Source organism: Spermophilus citellus, assembly GCF_964194105.1.
Source record: "Spermophilus citellus genome assembly, chromosome: 17".
Lineage (NCBI taxonomy): Eukaryota > Metazoa > Chordata > Mammalia > Rodentia > Sciuridae > Spermophilus > Spermophilus citellus.
Window position 1 is genome coordinate 32,531,217 of NC_138199.1, and position 21,252 is coordinate 32,552,468.

General features: G+C 51.0%; 1 protein-coding gene across 8 annotated transcripts in view; it reads right to left on the reverse strand.

The window, feature by feature from the left end:
* Positions 1 to 976: 976 nt before the first annotated feature.
* The window catches only part of LOC308636434 (kinase suppressor of Ras 1), a 34,571-nt gene continuing 14,295 nt past the window's right edge, over positions 977 to 21,252 (reverse strand). For 4 of the 8 annotated variants that reach the window (XM_081271857.1, XM_081271856.1, XM_081271860.1 and 1 more), the window contains 7 exons: positions 20,215 to 20,311; positions 17,150 to 17,283; positions 16,362 to 16,493; positions 15,168 to 15,303; positions 9,163 to 9,296; positions 5,764 to 5,844; positions 977 to 3,899 (listed from right to left, as the gene is read on the reverse strand). In XM_081271857.1, coding sequence (XP_081127983.1) covers positions 3,821 to 3,899; positions 5,764 to 5,844; positions 9,163 to 9,296; positions 15,168 to 15,303; positions 16,362 to 16,493; positions 17,150 to 17,283; positions 20,215 to 20,311 — 793 coding nt within the window. In that variant the 3' untranslated portion in view covers positions 977 to 3,820. Of the gene's footprint in view, positions 3,900 to 4,160; positions 5,197 to 5,763; positions 5,845 to 6,015; positions 6,038 to 9,162; positions 9,297 to 15,167; positions 15,304 to 16,361; positions 16,494 to 17,149; positions 17,284 to 20,214; positions 20,312 to 21,252 lie in introns of those variants that run through there. The other 4 variants (XM_081271858.1, XM_081271863.1, XM_081271862.1 and 1 more) reach the window with 3 other exon arrangements.

The window sequence follows — 21,252 nt, forward strand, 5'->3', positions numbered from 1 at the left end:
GACTAAATTTTGTGGTCTATCCTACGATCTGTTCTGAAAAACATTCCATCCCTTAGCACTTTCTTTTTAAAAAAAATTTTTTTAAATTGTAGATGGACACAATATCTTTTTGTATTTATTTATTTTTGTATGTGGTGCTGAGGATCGAACCCAGTGCCTCACACATGTGAGGCGAGTGCTCAGCCACTGAGCTACAACCCCAGCCCAGCACTATCTTTTGAACACCTTAGGAGCTCAATAAATATCTGGCTAGTAAATTCCCTGACTTCAGATAAGGAGGAGGTCAAAGCCGAGACTTGGACTGGCTGTCCCACAGCTGTGTGATCTCAGGTGACTACCTTACCTTCTTTTACCTGTTTGCCCAGTGAAAATATCACAATGCCTACTTGAAGGCCCTGTCATCAGGATTAGAATAAAGGACGATTACGCTCAGTGAACAACTCCCCAGCTCAGAGTAGGGGCCCCACATATGATGGTTCCTCCACTCCTCTACCTGTTATCCTTGCACCAAGCTTCCAAGCACCTCTCTGAACACAAAGGCTGCTCCCTTCATCCAAGGCTTCTAAGGCAAAGGTCACCTCAGCCCCGGGGAGACGTACTGGGTCCAGGTTACTTGAGAGCTTCTTACTGTGGGGTTGGGTGATTCTCCTTGTGCATCAGGGGCCTCGACACCTCCCTCTCCAGAGACACCTGCCCTTGAGGTCCAAGCGTAAGTCTTCTCTCTTCCTTTAGAAGGAGCTCCTTGATGTGTGAGGTGTTTAAACACCCATGACCCTTCCATTCCTGTCACCCTATGCCATCATACGAGAGGTCCCCAACTCTCATTTGGAACTGATCAAAGCACACAGGAGCCCCAGGATTCCTTGTATAACTTCACTCACAAACTGCAGACCTGTAGGGCTGGCTCAGCACGGAGGGTGTGTTCTTACCAGTGGCAAAACAAAGACGGGAAAAATCAAAACGTGGAGACAGCACATTTGTTAATACTAACCATTTTAATTTAAATTAATAGCATTTTTGGAAGACAAACGCAATTGATAGAAAATATAAAAACTTTTACTGTACAAATTTTACATCACATTAAAAACAAAAAAAGTAAAATGTGTGCCTCGTGGCCATGGAAGACGCCAGGTGCATACATACTGATGACATCCTGAGCAACGCTGTGTCCCCAAGTCATTCCACAACAACAGCCTGAGAGGGCTTTTCACTCCCTTCAGGGACCACAGGAAGAAATGCCAGGAGATGGCACAGGGTGTTTTGATTTGGTGACATGGAGAGGTCAACTTTGCTACACGCTGCTCAGGACTAGCCAGGATTCAACCTTTGAGTCACAAAGAAACCTGGGGAGACTAGAGACTGGTGGTTAAAGGCCTCGGAGACGAGGCTGGGAACTAGGGGTGCCTGGAAGGGCCAAAGTTTCTTGGGCTCCATTCTTGGACCCCAGTGGGGACCTCTGCAGCCCCAGGGAGCCCTCGGCCTTCTCCATCCCTTTCACAGTGGGCCGTGAGCACTGAATTCACAGTATCTGTCATCCTTCATGCGTTTCCAAGGCAGACGGGGAGGGCACGCAGAAGGGTGAGCTCGTCTTCCTAACCTCAATTCACAGTCACTTAAATAAAAAAAGGGAGAAGGGGGACCATTGTGGAGGATTTTCCTAAACAACAGGCAGTGCAGAGGGGGCTGGCGGAGAGCCAGAGGCTGTCCAGGCCTTGGCGGGGAAGAGGAGGACCCCCAGCACCTTAGCCTTACCATCAGAGCCAAGAGGCTTCTGGGTTCCTGGTGGATACCAGGCTCCCAGAAGATGGTCAGTTCCTTAAGACAGGGACTGTGGCTGTTCCTACCTCTGGGTCCCCAGCACTTGCACAAGTCCACGAGGGAGCCCCCTGAACCTTGACATTCACGAGACAAAGGGAGATTGATTTTCTGAGGGGGATGGGGAGGTGCTGAGCCCAACACACCCAGCTGTCCACCAGCCCTTGGCAGCACAAGGTTGGGGGGATCTGCAGTCCCCTCTGGGGTGCTGTAGGTATGCTTCAGCCACAGAGGCAGCGGCCACATGGCTTTGAAGTGGGGAAGTCACAGGGAGGCAGACACAACGACAGAGCTGACCCCAAGTGGCCTACAGTTCCTCTTTCTCCTGCCCACAATGACCAAAAAAAGTAAGGATGTCACAGTCCCACGGTACCCTGCACCGCTGTATTGTCACATACTCCCAAAGAGGGTGGGGTGGAGGGCCTGGAGAGAGGGAGGCAGTTTCCTAGCTTCTGGATCAGAGCGGCCTGTCCTATGTGACATTAGGACCTGACTCTGGTGCTAGGGAAGGCTCTGAAGACCTGGGGCTCTGCTAGGTGGCTAACTGAAAGAGGTGGGAGCCACATGGCTGCCCTTGTCTGAGCTCAGAGCGAAGCACAGGTTCCAGGCCTCAATCCCGTCGCATCTCCACCCCATCTCCCTCGTCTCTCCTTTGTCTGTGCAGCCCCATGAGACCCAACCTCCACTTAAAGGCCTCTTTTCCATTGGGCACTTTTCTTTGTGATAGTTTTACAGAGGACAGGTGGGGTTCAATCACATCAAAGGTGTTCCCAAATCCAGTCCCCCCACCCCTCCGCCGCTGGTTTGAATGGACACAAGTAAAAGGCCTGATGTTGCCAGAGAAGGTTCTGCAGATGTGGGGGCTCCCTGGGGGTCTAACTGGAAAGGCTGGACTGCCTCATGCCCCTGTCTCAGCTCTGAGCACAGAGAGAGGAGTCAGGGATGGGTGAAGGGGTTCAATAGGGTTGGGAAGGTGGAAGAGGCAGGCAGTTCTGGAACCTTCTAGTAAAACGGATGGGATGGGTTTCTAAAGTGCCAGGGTCACCCTGTGGCCAGAAAGCGGGGCTCGGGCCCCCACTGGCTGTCTCTTTCCCCCTCCCTTTACCATATTCCTTGTTCTGACTCACCAACTCCCCGTGATATGTGCAGCTACCAGGCTGACCCTAGCCCTGGGGTCAGATGTCAGTCACACATTCGGATGTGTCTAAAACCACAAGTGCCTGTCTGGGGGCTTCAAGAAACACATTTCCACGGTGTGTGGACAGTTCTTCTCCACGTAGCAGAAACCCTAGCTAGGAACCACCCAGATGCTGTTTGGGTTCTGCCTTTACTTTTGCAACAGAAACAGCCTGGATTAGAGGGAGTCACAGGGTCTATCCAAGTTCTTCAGGGAATCCTAACACTTGTAAATCCAGCTTGGTTCCCAGCCAGGGTTTCCTCTGCAGAATGAGGAAGGGATAATGTCCCTTTGATAGGACAAGGGGGGAATCCCAGGGATGGAGACTCCCTATGGATGGGTGTTAGGGCCAAGGCAGAGGCCAGGTCACACCATGGGCCGCCTCCCCCAGAACAGCTATAATCACGATGCTTTTCCTCCTTCTGGCCCAACCCTGGGCCCCTCACCGTTACAAGTCCTCCACAAGGGACAGCCACTTCCGCCACCCCAAGGTGCCAGCGCCCCTACACATGGACTGTTTATTATTACCTATTGTAAAACATCAAGTCCGCTCCGCAGAGACGTACGTGTAAACATTCACTGTCAGTCAGACAGATCTGGTTGTTGGTGGCATCATCTCAAATAGCAGGTGTGTGGCTCCATCTCCAGGGCCCACACGTCTTGGTGACGAACAGTCTGAATGGAGGACTCGTGCTCCTCGTGTGCAGCGCTGGGCAGGTGGAGTGTTTTGATTTTTATTTATTTATTTCTGTCGTGGTGGTTGTTGGTGTGTTTTAGAAACACATTTGCAAAAGAAAGAAATGGGTGGTCGAAAAACCGCTCGGCCGGCTACATCTTTGGATTACTGGACTCCAGGGCGCCCAAGCCGAACCTTTCAAAGCGGGGTACAACTTTGCTGCTGTTAATGCTGCGAAGAGGAACAAAAACACGGGTTACGGCCTGCTGGTCTTGTCTAACACTGGGGTGTTGGTTAAAGAACAGGCTAGTTCCAGAAGCTTAGCAGAGGACCCAGCCCCCACCAAGGAGCAACAATGACTGCTCAGCCCAAAGCCTTGGCAGAGCTGCCCCTGGTCCCCCAAGTCCTGGGCCTCGGCCACATTTCCCTCCTGGGGGTAGCGACGTGGCTCATGCACCTCTGACTCCCTGGTACCTGGGGTGCACCGTAACTGCTGTGGGCTCATTTGAACAGCTCCTCACTGGCTTCCCGAGAACACCCTTGGTCCATGCAGAATTGGGAAAGAAGAGAGACCTAAGCCCCAGCACCAGGAGTGACACAAAAGCTCCTTCTACAAATGGTGACCAAATGTTGGGTCCACTAGGGCCACCTGGGAGGCAGACTGAGGTGAAGGCTCCCAGAGGCCCATTCCAGAGATCCAAAATGAACAGCCTTGCACAGAGGGTGGGGGCCATCTGCATCCAGTGAGCAGCACAGTGGCCCGTCTTCCCCACCCCGACGAATGCTGACCTGGGGTCCATCTATATAGCTCCCCGCAGATGTGAAGGGAGAAGATGTGGGGTTGGGCTGGGGAAGCAGCTTTGTTTCGGGTAGTGGAGTTGTTTGGAGACAGGCTCCGCTCTGCTTTAGGACAACGTTTCAGAGTGTGTTGCTGAGGACCCAGCCCTTCGGAGCAGGAGTCTGTCAAGGCAACAGGACTTTGAGTGTCTACTGCCCCAAGTCTACAGAGGACACAGGAACCCAGAGAGGACTCCTTGGCGCTGGTCTTGGGGCAGCTCTGAAGTCATTCCACTCCTTGTAGGACAGGATCCTCATGGGTTAGAAGCCAAGCACCCCGCCGCCCCTGTGCTGTGACCGGTCAGCAGGAGGCTCATTCAGGTGTTAGAAGAGAACAGGGCCACCCGACAGACAGAAGCAAGTCAGCCCTCTGAAGGACAAGAGGAAGAGTCACCACGTCCAAGAAAGCGGCTAGAAGCTGCTGGGCCACCCCGAGCGGGGAGCCAGGTTAGTGAGATCCTCGATCCTCGCCAACAGTTACCCAGGCACACACAGGCCACGTGGAAAGGGAAGGGGGCTGGTTTTAAAAACAAACAGAGCAAGTCTGGAGAGAGAAGTTGGAGCAGCAGAGATGGTATCCCCTGGGTTAGTGCCCGCTGGGCGTTTTGAGTGTTAGCAGAAGTGTCGCAGAGCCCAGCGGTCGATTAGGAGGAAGGAAGCCCTGGGCATGCAAGTCAGCCAGGCCTACAACCTAGAGGACAGAGAAGAGGGAGAGCAGGTCAGAATCAGAGCCCACAGGGAGCTGACCCCCAGGGCAGCCAGACAGGGGATCCTCCTCCCTGCAGAGAAAGGGACCCCTCCGACTCCATCCCTCAGGCCGGCAGCAGGGCAAGCCTGGAAGGGACCCTGGCCACAAGGAGCCTTTCCTCAACTGTCCCAGGCCAGGTCCATAGAGGCTTCTTAGCCCTTGACTATCAAAACTGACACCTTGGCGTTGACCACTTCCGCTCACTGGATTCCCTTTTGTTGACCTCTGGCCAGAGGAGGGGCCCTGGGAGCGGAGGTCAATGATCCAAGCTCTCTCCCACCCAGGGACAGGTCATGCACGGTGGGGCTCTCTCTTCCACTGGGAGAAACAAGTCTGCAGGGCCCTGGCTGGAGGCCATTTCGGCTGTGGGGTGTCACTTTGGATTATGGGGACACAATGACACGGTTAGGAGAAGCCGAGATGCAGAAGGCCGGATGCAGAGACAGGAAGAAGGGGTACAAAGGGGCAGCCACACTCAGGCGGGGACCGAGAGAAACGATAGCAACACACTATTCCTCCAGAACAGGACAGGAGTTCTTAAAGTCAGGGTGGCCGTAACGTCCTTTCCCGTAGTAGCGGCTCCGCCAGCGGCTGGGAGTGCCCACGGCCATTCACCAGGAGTGGGGAGAGCGCGGTCCAGCCCAGCGCGGATGGCAGACAGGAGGAGGAGTCAGGATGGCAGGGCAGGGGGAGAGGCCAGGACCGGCCAGCACATCCGCCATCCCCCCAAAATAAAAAAGCAATAAGGCCAATGGGAAAGAAGAGAGAGAATGAGAATTAGAGGCTGTCCGTGCAGAATGGCCGTGGTGAACAGGAAGGTCGGACAGCTCACTGGGGTCCTGGACCTCCCTTTCCGAGGGCTGGAATTCACAGCGTTGGGCAAGTTAAGTTCCCCCCTTTGTGATTCAGTTTCCCATCTATGATATGAAAAGGGGGAGCGATTTGCTTTTCAGGGAATAAGAACCATCCCCTGAATGCCAGAGCCCACCTAGTCTGCCTTCTGTGCCATGGAGGAGAAAGCCAGGGCCCGGGCTGGGCAGAGAGGCCCCAGGTCTGAAGGAGTGGATCAGAGCTCAACCCTGCTGCCGCTGTGCCCTGCCCAGCTGGTTCCCGCTCAGACCCAGCTCTGATGACTGTCTTCTGGGACCCCTCCTGCAGTCCTCCAGGGGGCGCTCCTACAGGGCCCTGTGTGCCTTCACGTCACTTGGCCTGATAAGACCATCTGCTTATTCATTCAGGCACCTGTTAAACATATGTTGCTCAGCTACTCTGTTCCTGCGACTGGTCTAGGAACTCGGGACAAGGACAAGACAGAGTCCTGTGGCATAGAGGTTTCTCTGGAGCACATCTGCTTGTCTTATCTGATGAGATGATTAAACTGCTCACTGGTGGAGGCCCAGCCTGGGCCACCTGTGCATCCTCAGGTGTGCAGCAAGGGTGGGCTCGAGCTCACACCTCCAACGGCTAGACTGTAACCCCCACCCGTACAGGCTGAGCACCCCTCATCTGAAATCACCGATGCTCCAGAATCTGAAACTTCCCAACCAGTAAAGTCTGTGCCAATAATTCAAAATCTGAAAAATGCCAAAATCTAGCTGAGGAGGTAGCTCAGTGGTAAAGTGCTTGCCTCGCCTGTGTGAGGTACTGGGTTCAATCCCCAGCACCACATAAAAATGAATAAAGATACTGTGTGTTCATCTACAACTAAATAAATATTAAAAATGAAAAAAGAAAAAGAAAAATGCCAAAATCTAAAATATATCTGGTCCCAAGCACTTCAGGTATGAGATGCCCAACCTGTACTGGGCCCTGACCCACCCTAAGATCAAAATGTTGAACCTAATGCATTACAAGATGTGATATTCCCAGATGCCCAATCGCCGCCCACTCCAGAGCACCCCCACCTCTGGCCTAAAGCAGCCAAGTTCACTGCTTTTCTTCAGTAATTTCTCTCACTTGTACCCTGCTGGGGTGACTCATGCTGGGACCAATCCTCACCTGAGGCTTGGGGCCTAATCAGTTTGGTGCTTCCTCAAAAGAGGACATGGCCAACTACGGGCAAGCCAAACAGAGCCATGAGCTAAGGTTTTGATGAAAGGGTTTTATTCATTTTTTTTTTTTTTTTTTGGCAGGGGTGAGGTATTGGGGATTGAACTCAGGGGCACTCGACCTTTGAGCCACATCCGCAGCCCTACTTTGTATTTTATTTAGAGACAGGGTCTCACTGAGTGGCTTAGTGCCTTCTGCATTTTTGCCAAGGCTGGCTTTGAACTTGCAATCCTCCTGCCTCCACCCCCGGAGCTGCTGAGATTACAGGTGTGTACCACCGTGCCCAGCCAAGGGGTTTTAAAAGAACATACGACAGACTTATCCCTGGCAGGCCTCTCTGACCTGTTCCAGAAAGAGGAATGCTACCACCACACGTTTGGGCACCAGGGGTGAGCTCTGGGCCTGCAGCTTCTCCAGGGACTAGGTGGAGACAGGGGCTGGGGGCCAGGGCAGCCTTGGCAGGGGGGTTAGCCACCAGGTTCTTGCCCTCTACTCCCCATCTAGGGCGCTCCTATCTATCTATCTATCTATCTATCTATCTATCTATCTATCTATCGATTGTTTGTTTTGGTTTTTTGGTACCAGGGATTGAAGTCAGGGGCAATCAGCCACTGAGCCACATCCCCAGCCCGATTTTACATTTTATTTAGAGGCAGGGTCTCACTGAGTTGCTTAGCGCCTGGCTTTTGCTGAGGCTGGCTTTGAACCTGCAATTATTTCTTTTAAATATTGGGGCTCTGTGGAAGGGTTCACTTTTAGAAAGAGTCTTTGGCCTTAAAAAGATCTAAAACTATTCATCTCAATCCAGGAGCCCAGCCTGGTTGTCAACTATGGCCTGCCACCTGTTTCTATATAATCCACCCACCAAGGAAGATTTGACTTTTCTAATGGTTGGTAGAAGGGGGGAAAAAGAATATTTCACGATGTATGAAAATGACATAAACTCAGATTTCCATGATCAAGAGCAGCTGGCCCACAGCTAGCTGGCTGGCCTCCATCTTGACAATGGGGGGTCCTGCCCTAGAGTCGTGGTAACAGAGACGCTCTGCACACTGCGAATGCCAATGTCAGATTAGAATCTGAACTTCCTTCTTGGCCTGCAGAGTCTAAAATATTGACCAGATGACTCCTCTCAGCAAAAGTTTGTGCCCCCTGGATCTTATCCAGCCTCCACTTTTTATAGTTGTAGAAAATGAGGCTCAGAATTCAGGCCCCAGATCCCCACAACAAAGGTTGTGGCAGGGCAGAGGTCTTTTTTGGAGTGTTCTGGGCAAGGCCACCAGAGAGAGAGAGAGAGAGAAGGAAGGGAACAAAACAGAATGCAAGAGAGGTGACGGTGGCTTCTCTGCCCTGCAGGGACTACCTTCAGGCCCGGGGTACAAAGGTCCTGTGATTACATAAAGAGGGGAAGGGCATCAGGCATCCAGGTACTGCACAAGGCTGGGGCACAAGGCTGAGTGACCTGGGGCCAGTTTTTGATGCTCAACACCTCTGATTTGAGCACCAGGTCTGAGTCACGCCATTCTAAGGATCCTGGCTCTGCTTGTTGTGGGGTTACTCAGCACCCACGTGGCTCTGACTTCCAACCCGCCCTCCTGCCCCTCCCAGGGCAGAACCTTCTCTCCTGGCCTCACCTGGTCATAGTGGTATGTGGATGTTCCCGGGTGTGAACTGGGGGAGTTTGCCTGTCAAAGGGAGTCTTCAACATAAAGTTGGCAAACGAAACCCTGGCATCCCTGGGGCTAATGTGCTCTGTACCCCTCCCAGAGCAGGGGGTTGGGCCCAGCAGAAAGTGCCTGCTGGGACCCCAGGTGAGGCCCGGGGCCTGCTGGCAGGTCTGGCTCGGTGAGGGGTACTTACTCAGCGGACTTCCAGAAGTGCCCAGGGTGGGAGAGCCTGCGGTTCAGCTTGGGCAACTTATCCAGCATGTCCATCAGCAGGCTGAAGCTGGGTCTCTCCTGCAGGTCGAATGCCCAGCAGGCAGACAGGATCTCCTGCAAACGGAGCTGCCCTCAGTGCTGTGGGAGCTGGTGGGAGGGGAGGGGGCATGGCCAGGGCCCTCCACCAAGGGACCCTCCAATGCTCTCAAGCACCTCGCTGGTATCCTCCCGCCCCCAGCACCCTGTGACATGGAGTGCTGAGAAATAACCGTATTTCAGAAGAGCTCTTAGACTTCCAGTTTAAAAGAAAATGCATGAACTTGACAGCTCTCTCCTCCCTTCTTAGACCCCCCACTCCTGAAATAACAGGGGAACAGTGGGGTGGTGGGAAAGAGAAGTGGCAGGGTCAGGGGCTGGTTCTTGGAAGATGGAAACTGGAAGGCACAGTGCTCACAGGTGACACGCGAGGTGCTCGGAATATTGTGCAGGGTGGGCTGCAATGGAGACAACTGAGGCAGGAGCCTTGGCGTCCCCAAGAAGGCCTAATACACATGTGGCAGCTAAGAGCCAGCAGAGGAAAGCCCTTCTCACTGTGGCATTTGGATCCACGTATACGCACAGCACACCCACAGCCTGTGATTCAGGAAATGCCCCCGTGGGACAACAGGCCCACACAAGTGCAGGACACAGACACTCAACATAGCAACACAGGCTGTCAGCACGGCAGGAGTGTGATCCAAAACACAGCAGACCCCATGGGGTGCTTCCAGAGAAAGACCAGAGACAATCAGAACAAAACCCTGCCTTCCAGAAGTGTACGTGTAAGGAAGGTCCTCTACCCATTTACAAATATCAGGAAGAAAAGAAGTTCACAGAATTAGCCAAAGGGGAAGGAAGGGAAGGGAGGGGGATGGGAATGGGAAAGACGGTGGAATGACCTGGACATCACTTTCCTGTGTTCATATATGAACACACGACCAGTGAAACTCCACATCACGGACAACCACAAGATGGGATCCTAATTAGAATAAGTCCTACTCCACGTATGTATCCTATGTCAAAATGCACGCTACTGTCATGCATATCTTAACAAGATCAGCAACTAAAACGATTAGGGTATAATAAAAATAAAAGTGCTTAAAAGCAAAAACATCATTTCTGAACCCCAATAGGAGCAGTGTTAGAAAATCAAAAGCAAGGAAATTCCCCAGGCTGTGGACACTTTTAGATAGGAAGGGACCAAAAGTATGAAAGACAGAGACTCATTGAGAAGGACCGAATTCCACCCAATGGGAATTTCCACCAGAGAAAACAAGCAATAGGGCAGGAAGTTATCAAAGAAAAACATAAAATTTCCCAGAAACATTCAAAGCAAACAGGAATCTTCAGCTGAAAAGGCCCAACAGAAAAATCTCCCTTAAAAAAATTTTATGAAATGTTTCAATAGCAAGGATACACAAAAGATCCTAGATGATTCTAGAAAGAACAAGACAGAGCATCTCTAAAAGGTTGAGAATCAGCCCAACAGCAGATTTCTCAATAACGCACTGGGTGTGAGTGGACAGCAGAGCCAAACGTTTGTGTTCTGAGGGAAAATGATTGTGAACCTAGAATTCTTCTCATGGCGTGCAGAGAAAATAAGGACTTTTTTAGGCACGCAAGGATTTAAAGATGTGGCAGTGTCTTTCAGTTTCACTCTCATTTTGCTGGAGGAAAAATAAAGGAGGAAAGTTATGATCGATGAAGAATCATGCAAGTGACCCAGAAATGAATCACAAACAACAATAACAACAACAACAACAACAACAACAACAAAAAACTCAGAAGGACCATGGCATTGCAGCAAGCCTGAAATCCCATCGATTTAAATAATCAGAAACAATCATCAGAAAAGTATGGGACAGGGGTGGGAGGGAAGGGAGGGGGCAGGGGGTTAGAAATGATGGTGGAATGCGATGGACATTATTATCCAAAGTACATGTATGAAGACACGAATGGGTGTGAGTATACTTTGTGTACAACCAGAGATATGAAAAATTGTGCTCTACTTTGTAATGTTGTGAACAACCAATAAAAAAAAAAATTGTGCTCTATATGTATAGTAAGAATTGCAATGCATTCTGCTGTCATATATAAATTTAAAAAATTAATTAAAAAAAGAGAAGTATGGTACAGAGGCCAGTCAATAAACCATAAAGGCAGAAGGAATACAAAGACCTTAGGAGCCGGGCATGGTGGCACACACCAGTAATCCCAGTGGCTCGGGAGGCTGAGGCAGGAGGATCGAGAGTTCAAAGCCGGTCTCTGCAAAAGCAAGGTGCTAGGCAACTCAGCGAGACCCTGTCTCTAAATCAAATACAAAATAGGGCTGGGGATGTGGCTCAGTGGCCGAATGCCCTTGAGTTCAATCCCTGGTACCCTGCCCCTCAAAAAGAAACCCCTCAGGAATATGGTAAAACTGTCTGTTCTTTCAACAAGAAAAAAAGAAGCTGGGCCCGGTGGTGCCTGTAGTCTCAGTTACTCAGGAGACCAAGGCAGGAGGATCACTCAATCCCAGGAGTTTGAGGTCAGCCTGGACTACACAGACTACACAGGGAATCCTCATTGGGGAGAGTAAAAAAGCAATTAGAATCTACAGGAGGGGCTGGGGTTGTGGCTCAGTGGTAGAGAGCTTGCCTAGTACATGTGAGGCATTGAGTTTGGTCCTCAGCACCACATAACAAAAATAAAGGTATTTTGTCAATCTTCAACTACAAAAAAGAAAAAAGAGGGGCTGGGGCTGTAGCTCAGTGGCAGAGCACTTGCAGAGCACGCATGAGGTACTGAGTTCAATCTTCAACACCACATAAAAATAAACAAATAAAATAAAGGCATTCTGTCCATTTGCAACTACAAAAAAAAAAAAAACTTAAAAAAAAAAACTTCAGGAAAAACCTAAAATTTCACAGGAAAGTCATGGTCCAAATGTGAAGCCAATAAAATTGGGAGCCTTTGAGAATCGATGGAGCGCAAGAGCTAGGCCCACAAAGAAGAAAATGTAATCCCAATGTGCCACCCACCTGGCTTTAATTCCCCACCTTTTTTTTGGTACAGCCTTGAACCCAGGTGGACTCTACCACTGAGCTACAGTCCCAGTCCTTGCTAAATTACTAAGCCTGGTCTAGAACTTATGATCCTCCTTTCTCAGCCTCTGGAATAGCTGGGAACACAGGCATGCGCCACTGCACCTGGCTTCAATCTATGTTCTTAGAAAGCTTCTACACTCTGGTCTAAAAGAAATCCTTCCAATTAGTCCAGGCATCTGAAGATGCTCATTTAAAATGACACTACATTTGATCTACTTTGTTCTACTGGAGTGTCTGTCATCAGATTCAAGTGCAAAATATTTGGACAGGATCGCTTCTCCGGGAAGGACCCTGGCTGCTCACCAACAGTACCAATCCCTCATCACTGAAAGAAAGCCTTCCGATTAGTTCAGGTCACTGGCTATGCTACAGAATCATCTGAGGAGCTTTTCTAAAAAATAAAAATAAATTAACTATGACTTTAGTCTCATCCCAGGCTGATTAAATCCGTATTCCTGTGGGGGAGGCCCTGACCCTGGTGTATTTACAAAGCTGCCAGATGATTCTGACTTGTAGCTGAGCCCTGCCTCTCCTGCGGCCCCCATCCAGCTCTGATGCTCTGCTCCAAGGTGCTAAGTGTGCAGAAGGGGAACCCAGGTGGTCGCCAGGAGAACTTGATAAAAAAATTTTTTTTTCCCCAGATATAACATTCACACACTCTGGTTTACACAAGGACGTCCTTCTGAATATTACCATAAAGGTCAAATTAGAAATAACCTCGACAGGCAGTGACAGAGGCAGTGACATGGTGGTGCAGCCAGAGGCCACACAGACAATAGGATTTTCTAATGATTTGAGATAATGAGCAAAATAAAATGTCATGTAGAAGAGACGTCGTGAACTGACAGCAGCTGTTCCGGCTACCATCTGAGCTGCCCCAGAGCCCAGGCAGGAGTCTGCAGTCACCCCCAGGAGCCCAGCCCCATGTCCAGAGTCCACCACGACCTTCCTGAGGTGCCCAAGGACACCTCCTGGGGAAGGCAGCCTCTGACTGACTCAGGCCCAGAGCAAGGCCCAGAGGACACTCCAGGGGTGGGGAGGTGCTTGTCACCTAGCCTGCCCAGCACCTGAGCTGCAGGGGTATCCAGGGGCCAAAGCCTGGTGTTGGAGCTGTGCATGAGCATTTGATGTCCTTCTTGGGGGAGCGTATCTGTACAATTATGGTGTACTTAAACCAGATGACAGGTATTTCTGTGAAACCAAGTGAATCAAACAAATTGTCATTTTAAATGAGCCCTCTGAAGATGCCCTAGCTGCTTGCTACCAGTCCATAAGGAATCTACTGAGATCTAGCAGGTCTTGGAGGAAGATGAGGCTGATGCCTGCAAACCCAGCAGCTTGGGAGGCTGAGGCAGGAGAACTGAGGGTTCAAAGCCAGCCTCAGCAAAAGCGAGGTGCTGAGCAACTCAGTGGGACCCTGTCTCTAAATAAAATACAAATAGCGCTGGGGATGTGGCTCAGTGGCCGAGTGCCCCTGAGTTCAATCCCTGGTACTCTAAAAAAAAAAAAGATGAGGCTGAATTCATCACTCTGTCTAGAATTTGTAGGTGATGATCCTACCAACATGGCTCATGACTTTAACTAGAAACTCACAGCCTCCAGAGGTCTAAACCTAGATGACTGTTTCCACTGCTCTGCTGCCCAGATACCTGAGGGAGTTACTAATGACAGGGCTGTGTTGTCCCCTCTGGTGCATGAACTTGGACACATGCTTATCCCTGATCACACCGACAGTGCCGAGGCCAGGAGTTTACAGATTGTGCTGTGACCGGGAGACTTACAAGTGCAAGGAAACCATTCAAGAAAATCCGTTCAAAAATGAGAATTCAGCAACTATGAAATTCAGCATTGTGAGAACAAGTCTGTCATGGAAACTTCGATTTGTTCTTGAGCAGTCAAGAAAAACATTAGGTGTTGGTGGGCCTGACTCTGGACCCTCCTGGAGGAAGGCTTATCTTGCTCATGGTGCAGCAGAGATGTCCTAACATAGAATGCAATGTTTGGGGACAAAGTGCTGTCAGAACACTAGCAAGAGCAATTTCCTTGCTCCTTTGACAGGAAGTTATTCCCCTGTTGGTACACAGCCATCCTGCGTGGCAGCTTCTGAACCCTTGGTGTCTGGACTCCCGTAATATGATATGTTGTGTATCACCTCTGGCCTATCGTGACTGTCTTATGTAAACTGGCACATACCCACTATGAAAGCTATTTTTTGCCGCGCAATAAAGCAGATGCAGTTCTCTGAAATGGTCTCTAGAAGGGTTTCTCCGTGCCCCCAAGCTCCCCACAGCCAATGCTGGAAGAGCCGGCCCCTCAACAATTATGGAGAAAGGTCTGATGCCAAAGCTTATCCCCACTATTTGAATTTTCAGTGGTGATTTTTAAATTTTTCTTTCATATAAGTATTATATAAGAATTTACTCTCTTTTCATCTCACCAATAATTAAAAACTTTATCTTTGGAAAAAAAAAAAAAAAACAGAAAGACTGGGGCTGGGCACCATGATGCACACCTATAATCCCAGTGACTCAGGAGGCTGAGGCAGGAGGATCACAAGTTGGAGGCCCTAAGCAACTTAGCAAGACTATATCTCCACCCCCCGAAAAAAGACTGGAAGGAAATGAAGACAAAAGTTAACGTGGGGTGATACAGGATGGGTTTTATTTTTTTCTTTAGGCTTCCCTGCTTTCCCTCATTTTCAATAAGCGAGTATTGTTTTTAGCGTCTAATTTGACACCTCAGGTGGCAGAGCTGAGACCACTAACGAGTGGTCTCTTCCCTGATGGCTGAAGGAGGGGCAGCCAGGTCATACCCCCCCAGTCCAACCTCTAGCCCTGCGTCCCTCTGGGTGGCTACTCACGGTGACTTCCTTCCCCAGGCTGACGGAGGCCAGGACTCTCTTCATGCCTTCCCCGCTTCCAATCTGCCAGATCAAGGCCTCTGCGGGCTGGTGCTTAAAGGGCCAGTCTCTTGCTTGTAGTTCATACCAGACAGTCCTGTGGGGTCGCCATAGGTGAGCTCCTGCCCGGGGCTCCGTGGCCAGAGACCTGGCTGCCACAGAGCCAGGAGCCAAGCCTGAGGACCAGCACCCTTCTCCAGCCCTCCTCCTCTCCAGGCTTTGGGTGATGGTGTGATGGCATCCATGAGGCCCCTCCCAGCCTGCTGCGATGGGGGTGAGAGGCCCAAGGCAGCGCAGGACAGATGGGGTCACTCGGCCCAAGTAGGAGCCCAGCTTCGCCACTCTCTACTGAGAGATCCTGGCACACAACTGCCCAACCAGAGGGGCGGATGCTTGGATCATGAGGATGTTGAAGTAGTAACAAAATACCACGCCCAGCTCAGGGACACATCATGTTTAGGCAATGACACAGTTCACGGTCAGGGAGGAGAGTTGGCCCTCACGGACCCCCCTGGGAAAGACATCCCGAGAGAGTGCAGAGTGGCTGGGGGTGAGCCTTCCTCGGCCTCTTCAAATCCCCTTAGCGTTCTCAACTTACTGGGACAGGGACACTAATTACATCTGCACGGTCCAACGTGGGGACCACCTGCCACATGAGGCTGCTGAGCAACCCACACCGGAGTCTGAAGACTTTAGTAGGAAAAAGAATATGAAACACCTCCTTGATTTTTTTATATTGATTAAACATTAAAATGATAACATTTTTTAAATATTTATTTCTTAGTTATAGATGGACACAATATCTTTATTTTATTTTTATGTGGTGCTGAGGATCGAACCCAGGGCCTCGCATGTGCTAGGCGAGTGCTCTACCACTAAGCCACAACCCCAACCCATAAAATGATAATATTTTAAATAAACTGATTGTTAAAACTAATTTTTGTTTTTTTTTTTTTTGGTATCAGGGATTGAACTCGGGGCACTCGACCACTGAGCCACATCCCCAGCCCTATTTTGGGTTTTATTTAGAGACTGAGTTGCTTAGCACCTCACTATTGCTGAGGCTGGCTTTGAACTCGCCATCCTCCTGCCTCAGCCTCTTGCCCCAGATTGGGGCCTTCCTGCTTGTCCTTGGTGCACCGGGGGCCTGCTCACCCAAATGCATAGACGTCCGCGGCTTTGGAGAAGGGCAGCTGGTCCTCGTCCTTCCCGGGAGTCATCTCGCGCACAATCTCAGGGGCCAGGTAGCACAGCCAGTCGTGGGACAGCTTGAGCTGGTTCTCACGCCTGGAGGCCAGGATGAGAACACAGGCCCTTCAGTGGGCAGCAAAGAGACCTGCCCTGCCCACATCTGCCTCAAGGTCAGCAAACCACCCCAGCCCTGTGCAGAAAAGGCACCCGAGCACAGAACGCTGCTCCTGCTCCTACACGATGCTTCTAGCGACTGTCCCGGGGACCCTACCTGGGCTCCTCTAGGAAAGCAGGCCAAGGACGGTACTGGCAGGGACCTGCATGTGAAGGTGCCCAAGTCTTTCTGCTGGGAGGGTGGGACAGTCTGCCCGGGTCTCAGGCCTGCCTGCGGGGCCCTGCAGCCCAGCTGCCGCTCTCTCTGGTGTGGGGAGACAGCCTTTCTCCCTACCCTGCCCCCTTCAAGACCAGAGGAAATAAAACCTGAAGCTCTTCCTCATCATGGGGACGTGACCCTGGTCCCTCATCCAGTTCTGTGAGCAGTGAGGCGACACATGAGTCAGGGGACCCAGACTCCCTGTGAATCAAGCACCAGGAGGGACTCAAATATCACCAGATGGGATTCTGGACCAGAACCACAGGGCAGGACCACACCAGCCTGGGCTTTTCTGTGGGGAGGGCCATGTGCATGAACCCTAAATACACCCAGCACGCCAGCTTCTCCCGTCCCACCCACACACCCAAGGCCAGCTCACCGTTCTTCTCGGACCACTCCTGAGATCCCAAACAGCCCAAAGTCTGTGATGACCACTTTGCCATTGTCGTAAAAGACATTCTTGGATTTGAGATCCTTGTGCACGATGCCCTTGGCATGAAGATACCCCATGCCCTGGAAGACAGCAAGCCTCACATTAGACAAAGTGACGATGACTGAGCTCCAACTTGGGCCAGGCCCTGGGCGGGAGGCTTCAGAGGGGAAGTTACTTGCCCCTAACCACACAGCAGTTAAGTAGCAGAGCTCAGATCTGACTCTAAGCCAGCGCATACTCTTTCTACACCATTGGGCTACCAAATAGCCACCTCACACTTGGATAAGATGTGGACAGGGTGATTGGTGGGGAGTCAGGAAGGTTGACTATATAAAGATCAACAATGCTGGCTGGGGTGTAATTCAGTAGTACAAAATGCACGAGGCCCTGATCTGATCTCCAGAACTGCTAGCTAAATAAATAAAATACAATACATAAAAATAACACCGTCTGGGTTAGGCCATAAAGGGCCCAGATGAGCTACAGTCTCCATCAGGATTTACACAGCTCATCTCTGCTCTCAGGTGGGGCAAGGGCTCAGAAAGGGAGACAGAGAGACCTTTCTAGAGGGGTCCCCAAATTTGGGTATTCCCAATATTCATGCTGTGGCCAAAGAAGCCCTGGATGAAAACTGTAATCCAGGTTTCACGGTCCATCTCTGCTTGGATTCTCCCTCCCTAGCTGTGTAGCTTGGACGCAGTGCTAACTTCTCTGAGCCTCGGTCTCCTCATCTGTCAAGTGCAAGGTGGGAAATTGCTGATCAGTGCTCTTTGGACTGGACACTGATGGGCCAGATGCATGGAATACAGGTGACTGACACAGAGTGATCTCATCCAAGGTCAAAGCTGTTTTCAACCCCCAAGCCCAGGCCTCCTGCAAAGCCCAATACCCTGGGGACCAGGGAAAGGCACCAAGGCTGAAATGGACCCCCTCCGGCTCGGAAAGAAGACACTGCTATGGTTCAGATCTGAAATGTCCCCAAAGGCTCATGAGCTGGAAGCACAGTCCTCAGAGCAGCAAGGTTCAGTGGTAGCTTTGAGGCAGTGACTCCTACCCTCCCTCCCTCCCTCCCTCCCTCCCTCGGTTTCCTGGCTCAGGTCAGGCCCAGAGCAAGGGAGTCTGGGGACCGTGGACTGAGACCTTGGAAACCATGAGCCCCGAACAAACTTCTCCTCCTCCCAACTGTTCCTATCAGGTATTTTGGTCAAAGTGATAAAAATCCCCCTGACCTCCCACAGTCGAGGGAGCTTTAGGCCTTATGCAGACACGTCCCAGGCCACAAAGGGGTCTGAGGGTGACGTCTAGGGACAAACAAGCCACATCTAGGAAAGAGGATCAACCAACCATGAGGCAGAACCAGAAGCAACTCAGCCCCAGCCGGAGCGCAGTCCTGGTGGGTCCGGAGGGCGCTGGAGAATTTAAACAAGGCGATTCCCCTCTGGAAGGGCCTGGGGTGTGTGTGCAGCTGCTGGGGCTCCACCCCCAGGCCTGCTGAGAGCGGTCACCTGACAGGGGGACAGGGAGCTCCGGGAAAGAACAGCTTGCTTCATTCCCCAAACCCTGATCTGAATGCAACATCTGCCCATTTCCCAAACCAAACCAAGGCCCGCGCCTTGCCCAGGAGCCACACAGAGGCCCAGACAGGGACCAGCTGTGGACCTAAGTTCAAGCAGCTCACCTTCTCTCTGAGGCTTATTTACAAAACAGGTGTCACAGACTGAGAAAGGCCAGTTTACAAAGACAAGATGAAAAGTGTCGGGTCTGGAGTACCAAGTCTCCTTTCCCAGAATTTCATGTTTCCGTAGCCACTCCTGACCTCAGACCCTCTCCCAACCAACAGTTAGGCCCCTTTTATTTAGCTTGACCCCCCAGAGCATCGGAGATGACTGTATGAAGGAAGTTTGTGGCCGGAAGGCCCAAAGGGGAAGAAGGTGGTTTCGCAGCAGGAAAGAAATCAAATAAGCCAGCAGAGGCCGCTTCTGAAACCTTTTAGTAATTTTCCTCCTGGTTCCTGGAATCTCCAGGTGTCATTGATCATGACTCAGGAGCCAGGCAGCCTCCCAGCCCTCGGAGGACAGGAGAGGACTTGGAGGAAGCAAGAGGAAACCTCCCCCAGCTCCCACAGGCCTGTGCTTAGCCACGCGGACTCATCACATGGCAAACTTGGTTCATCCACAAATGTCGCTGTGATTTTTGATCCCACGTGCACAAAATGGACTGAAGGTCAGAACAGGGGAGGAGAGAAGGGGGCAGGCAGGAGAACAAGGAGGAGAGAAAGACAAAACAGAAACTTGATGGCGCTGGTAGAAGAAAGCTTTTTAGCACAAACAGAGGAGGAGAGAGAGGAAGTCCCACCCATCAGTATTCTAATTTTTATTTGAGCCTCTTTGTTGCTAAAGAAAGCAACCAATGAGCTTTTCTTTCACTTTTAAGGAATTACTGTTGAAATGATGAAAGGAAGCCCAGGGAGCCTGCCCTCGAAGAATTTAGATGTGGAAACTTTAAGGTAGAAAGTGTGGGTCCCTTTGTGCCCCAGAAGCTAAATACCAGCCCCCTTATCCCAGTCCCCTCATTCAGTCACCAATCCAAATATACCCTCAACAAATGCCCTGCCTTGTGCCAAATTCTCTCTGCACAGAGGACTGCATTTTATCCTTGCACAGATCCAATGAAGGAGGGTGTGTATTGATATCGCCATTTTACAAGGCTCAGAGAGGCGCAACAACCTGCCCAAGGTCACACAGCTGATGTGAACAGGAGCCAAACTGTCTTCAGAACATAACTGAGAACCTCTCCAACTAATTTAATTCTATCGATGTTGACCAAGTGAACAGCTCTGACTTTGAGAAGGAAGAGGGTGGGCCCCACCTTGGGAGCTCCAGCTAGCAGGTGAGGTAGAGCACCCCAAAGCACCCTGGCACAAGCAGGGACAGCAGGACGGGGGAGGGGGACAGGTGTTCTGGGTCCAGCCGGAAATCCACCCTCCAGCAGCTAGCTGCACACCCCTTTACCTTGATGATCTCCTGAGCAATCTGCCTCGTCTTGTTGATGTCCAGAGACGTCTTGGGGTCCCTCACAAATGAGTGCAACGTCCGCCCCTTGCAGAAGCTGTCGAGGGTGGTGGGGTCGGTCAGAGGTCTGGGGCTTGTACAGCCTGACCCTACCCCTGTGGAGCCATTGGAGGGGACGGGGCCCACCTGCCTCCTCAGTACTCGCCACCCCTCAACATCAATGACCTTCACCAAGCCCGACACCAATCCTGGTGGGCAGGCCTTCAGGAGCACGCTCACTTGCACACTCAGAGGCCTGCCACCCTGCACGAGGAAACAGTTCACCAAAGCTCCCAGGAGTCAGGGCAGCCAGCCCGTCCTCAGCAGGAAGGTTGGACCACAAGCAGGAAAACTCAAAAGGGGAGAACCGGGCCTTTGAGGGACACAAGAGGCCACACAAGGGCTTTGAGGTTCATGGTAAAGATGCTCATTATTGTTCTTATTATTTTTAGATTCCAGAGCCTTTTTTTTTTTTTTAAATAAAGAATGTGCAACTAGGGAGAAGACAGTGGGACAGCTGTCAGGGGCATCAGAGTAATATCCAGCAAAGCAGCTGTGTCCTGGGTCTCCTAAGAGAATGGGTGGCTCCTTCCCCTGTTCCACTGACTCCAATCTCTCGTGGAATTGAGAAGAGGAGGGAAGGATGGATGAATGAATGGATGGACGGACATTGGCAGGTGACCCTGGGGACTGTCACCTGGTGTGACCACAGCCAGGCTCCCTAGGCATCAGGTTGTCCCACATTGGCTGGAATTGCATGCTCCTGGGGAGGGCTCCCTGCTCAGGAGGCCTGGGGAGTGGGTACTCGGACCTCTGATAGAAGCCAAATGGAAATTAATTTTTATTTTGTTCATTACATTGTTGCTTTTCCAAGCACAGGGTCCAGGTATGGGGAGTGTCAACAGAATGTTACTGAGGGATCTCTTGGCCTGATAGAAATAAAGCAATGCTTAGATTCTTCTGGAAACTTCCATGTATATTTCCAAATTTCTCTAATGA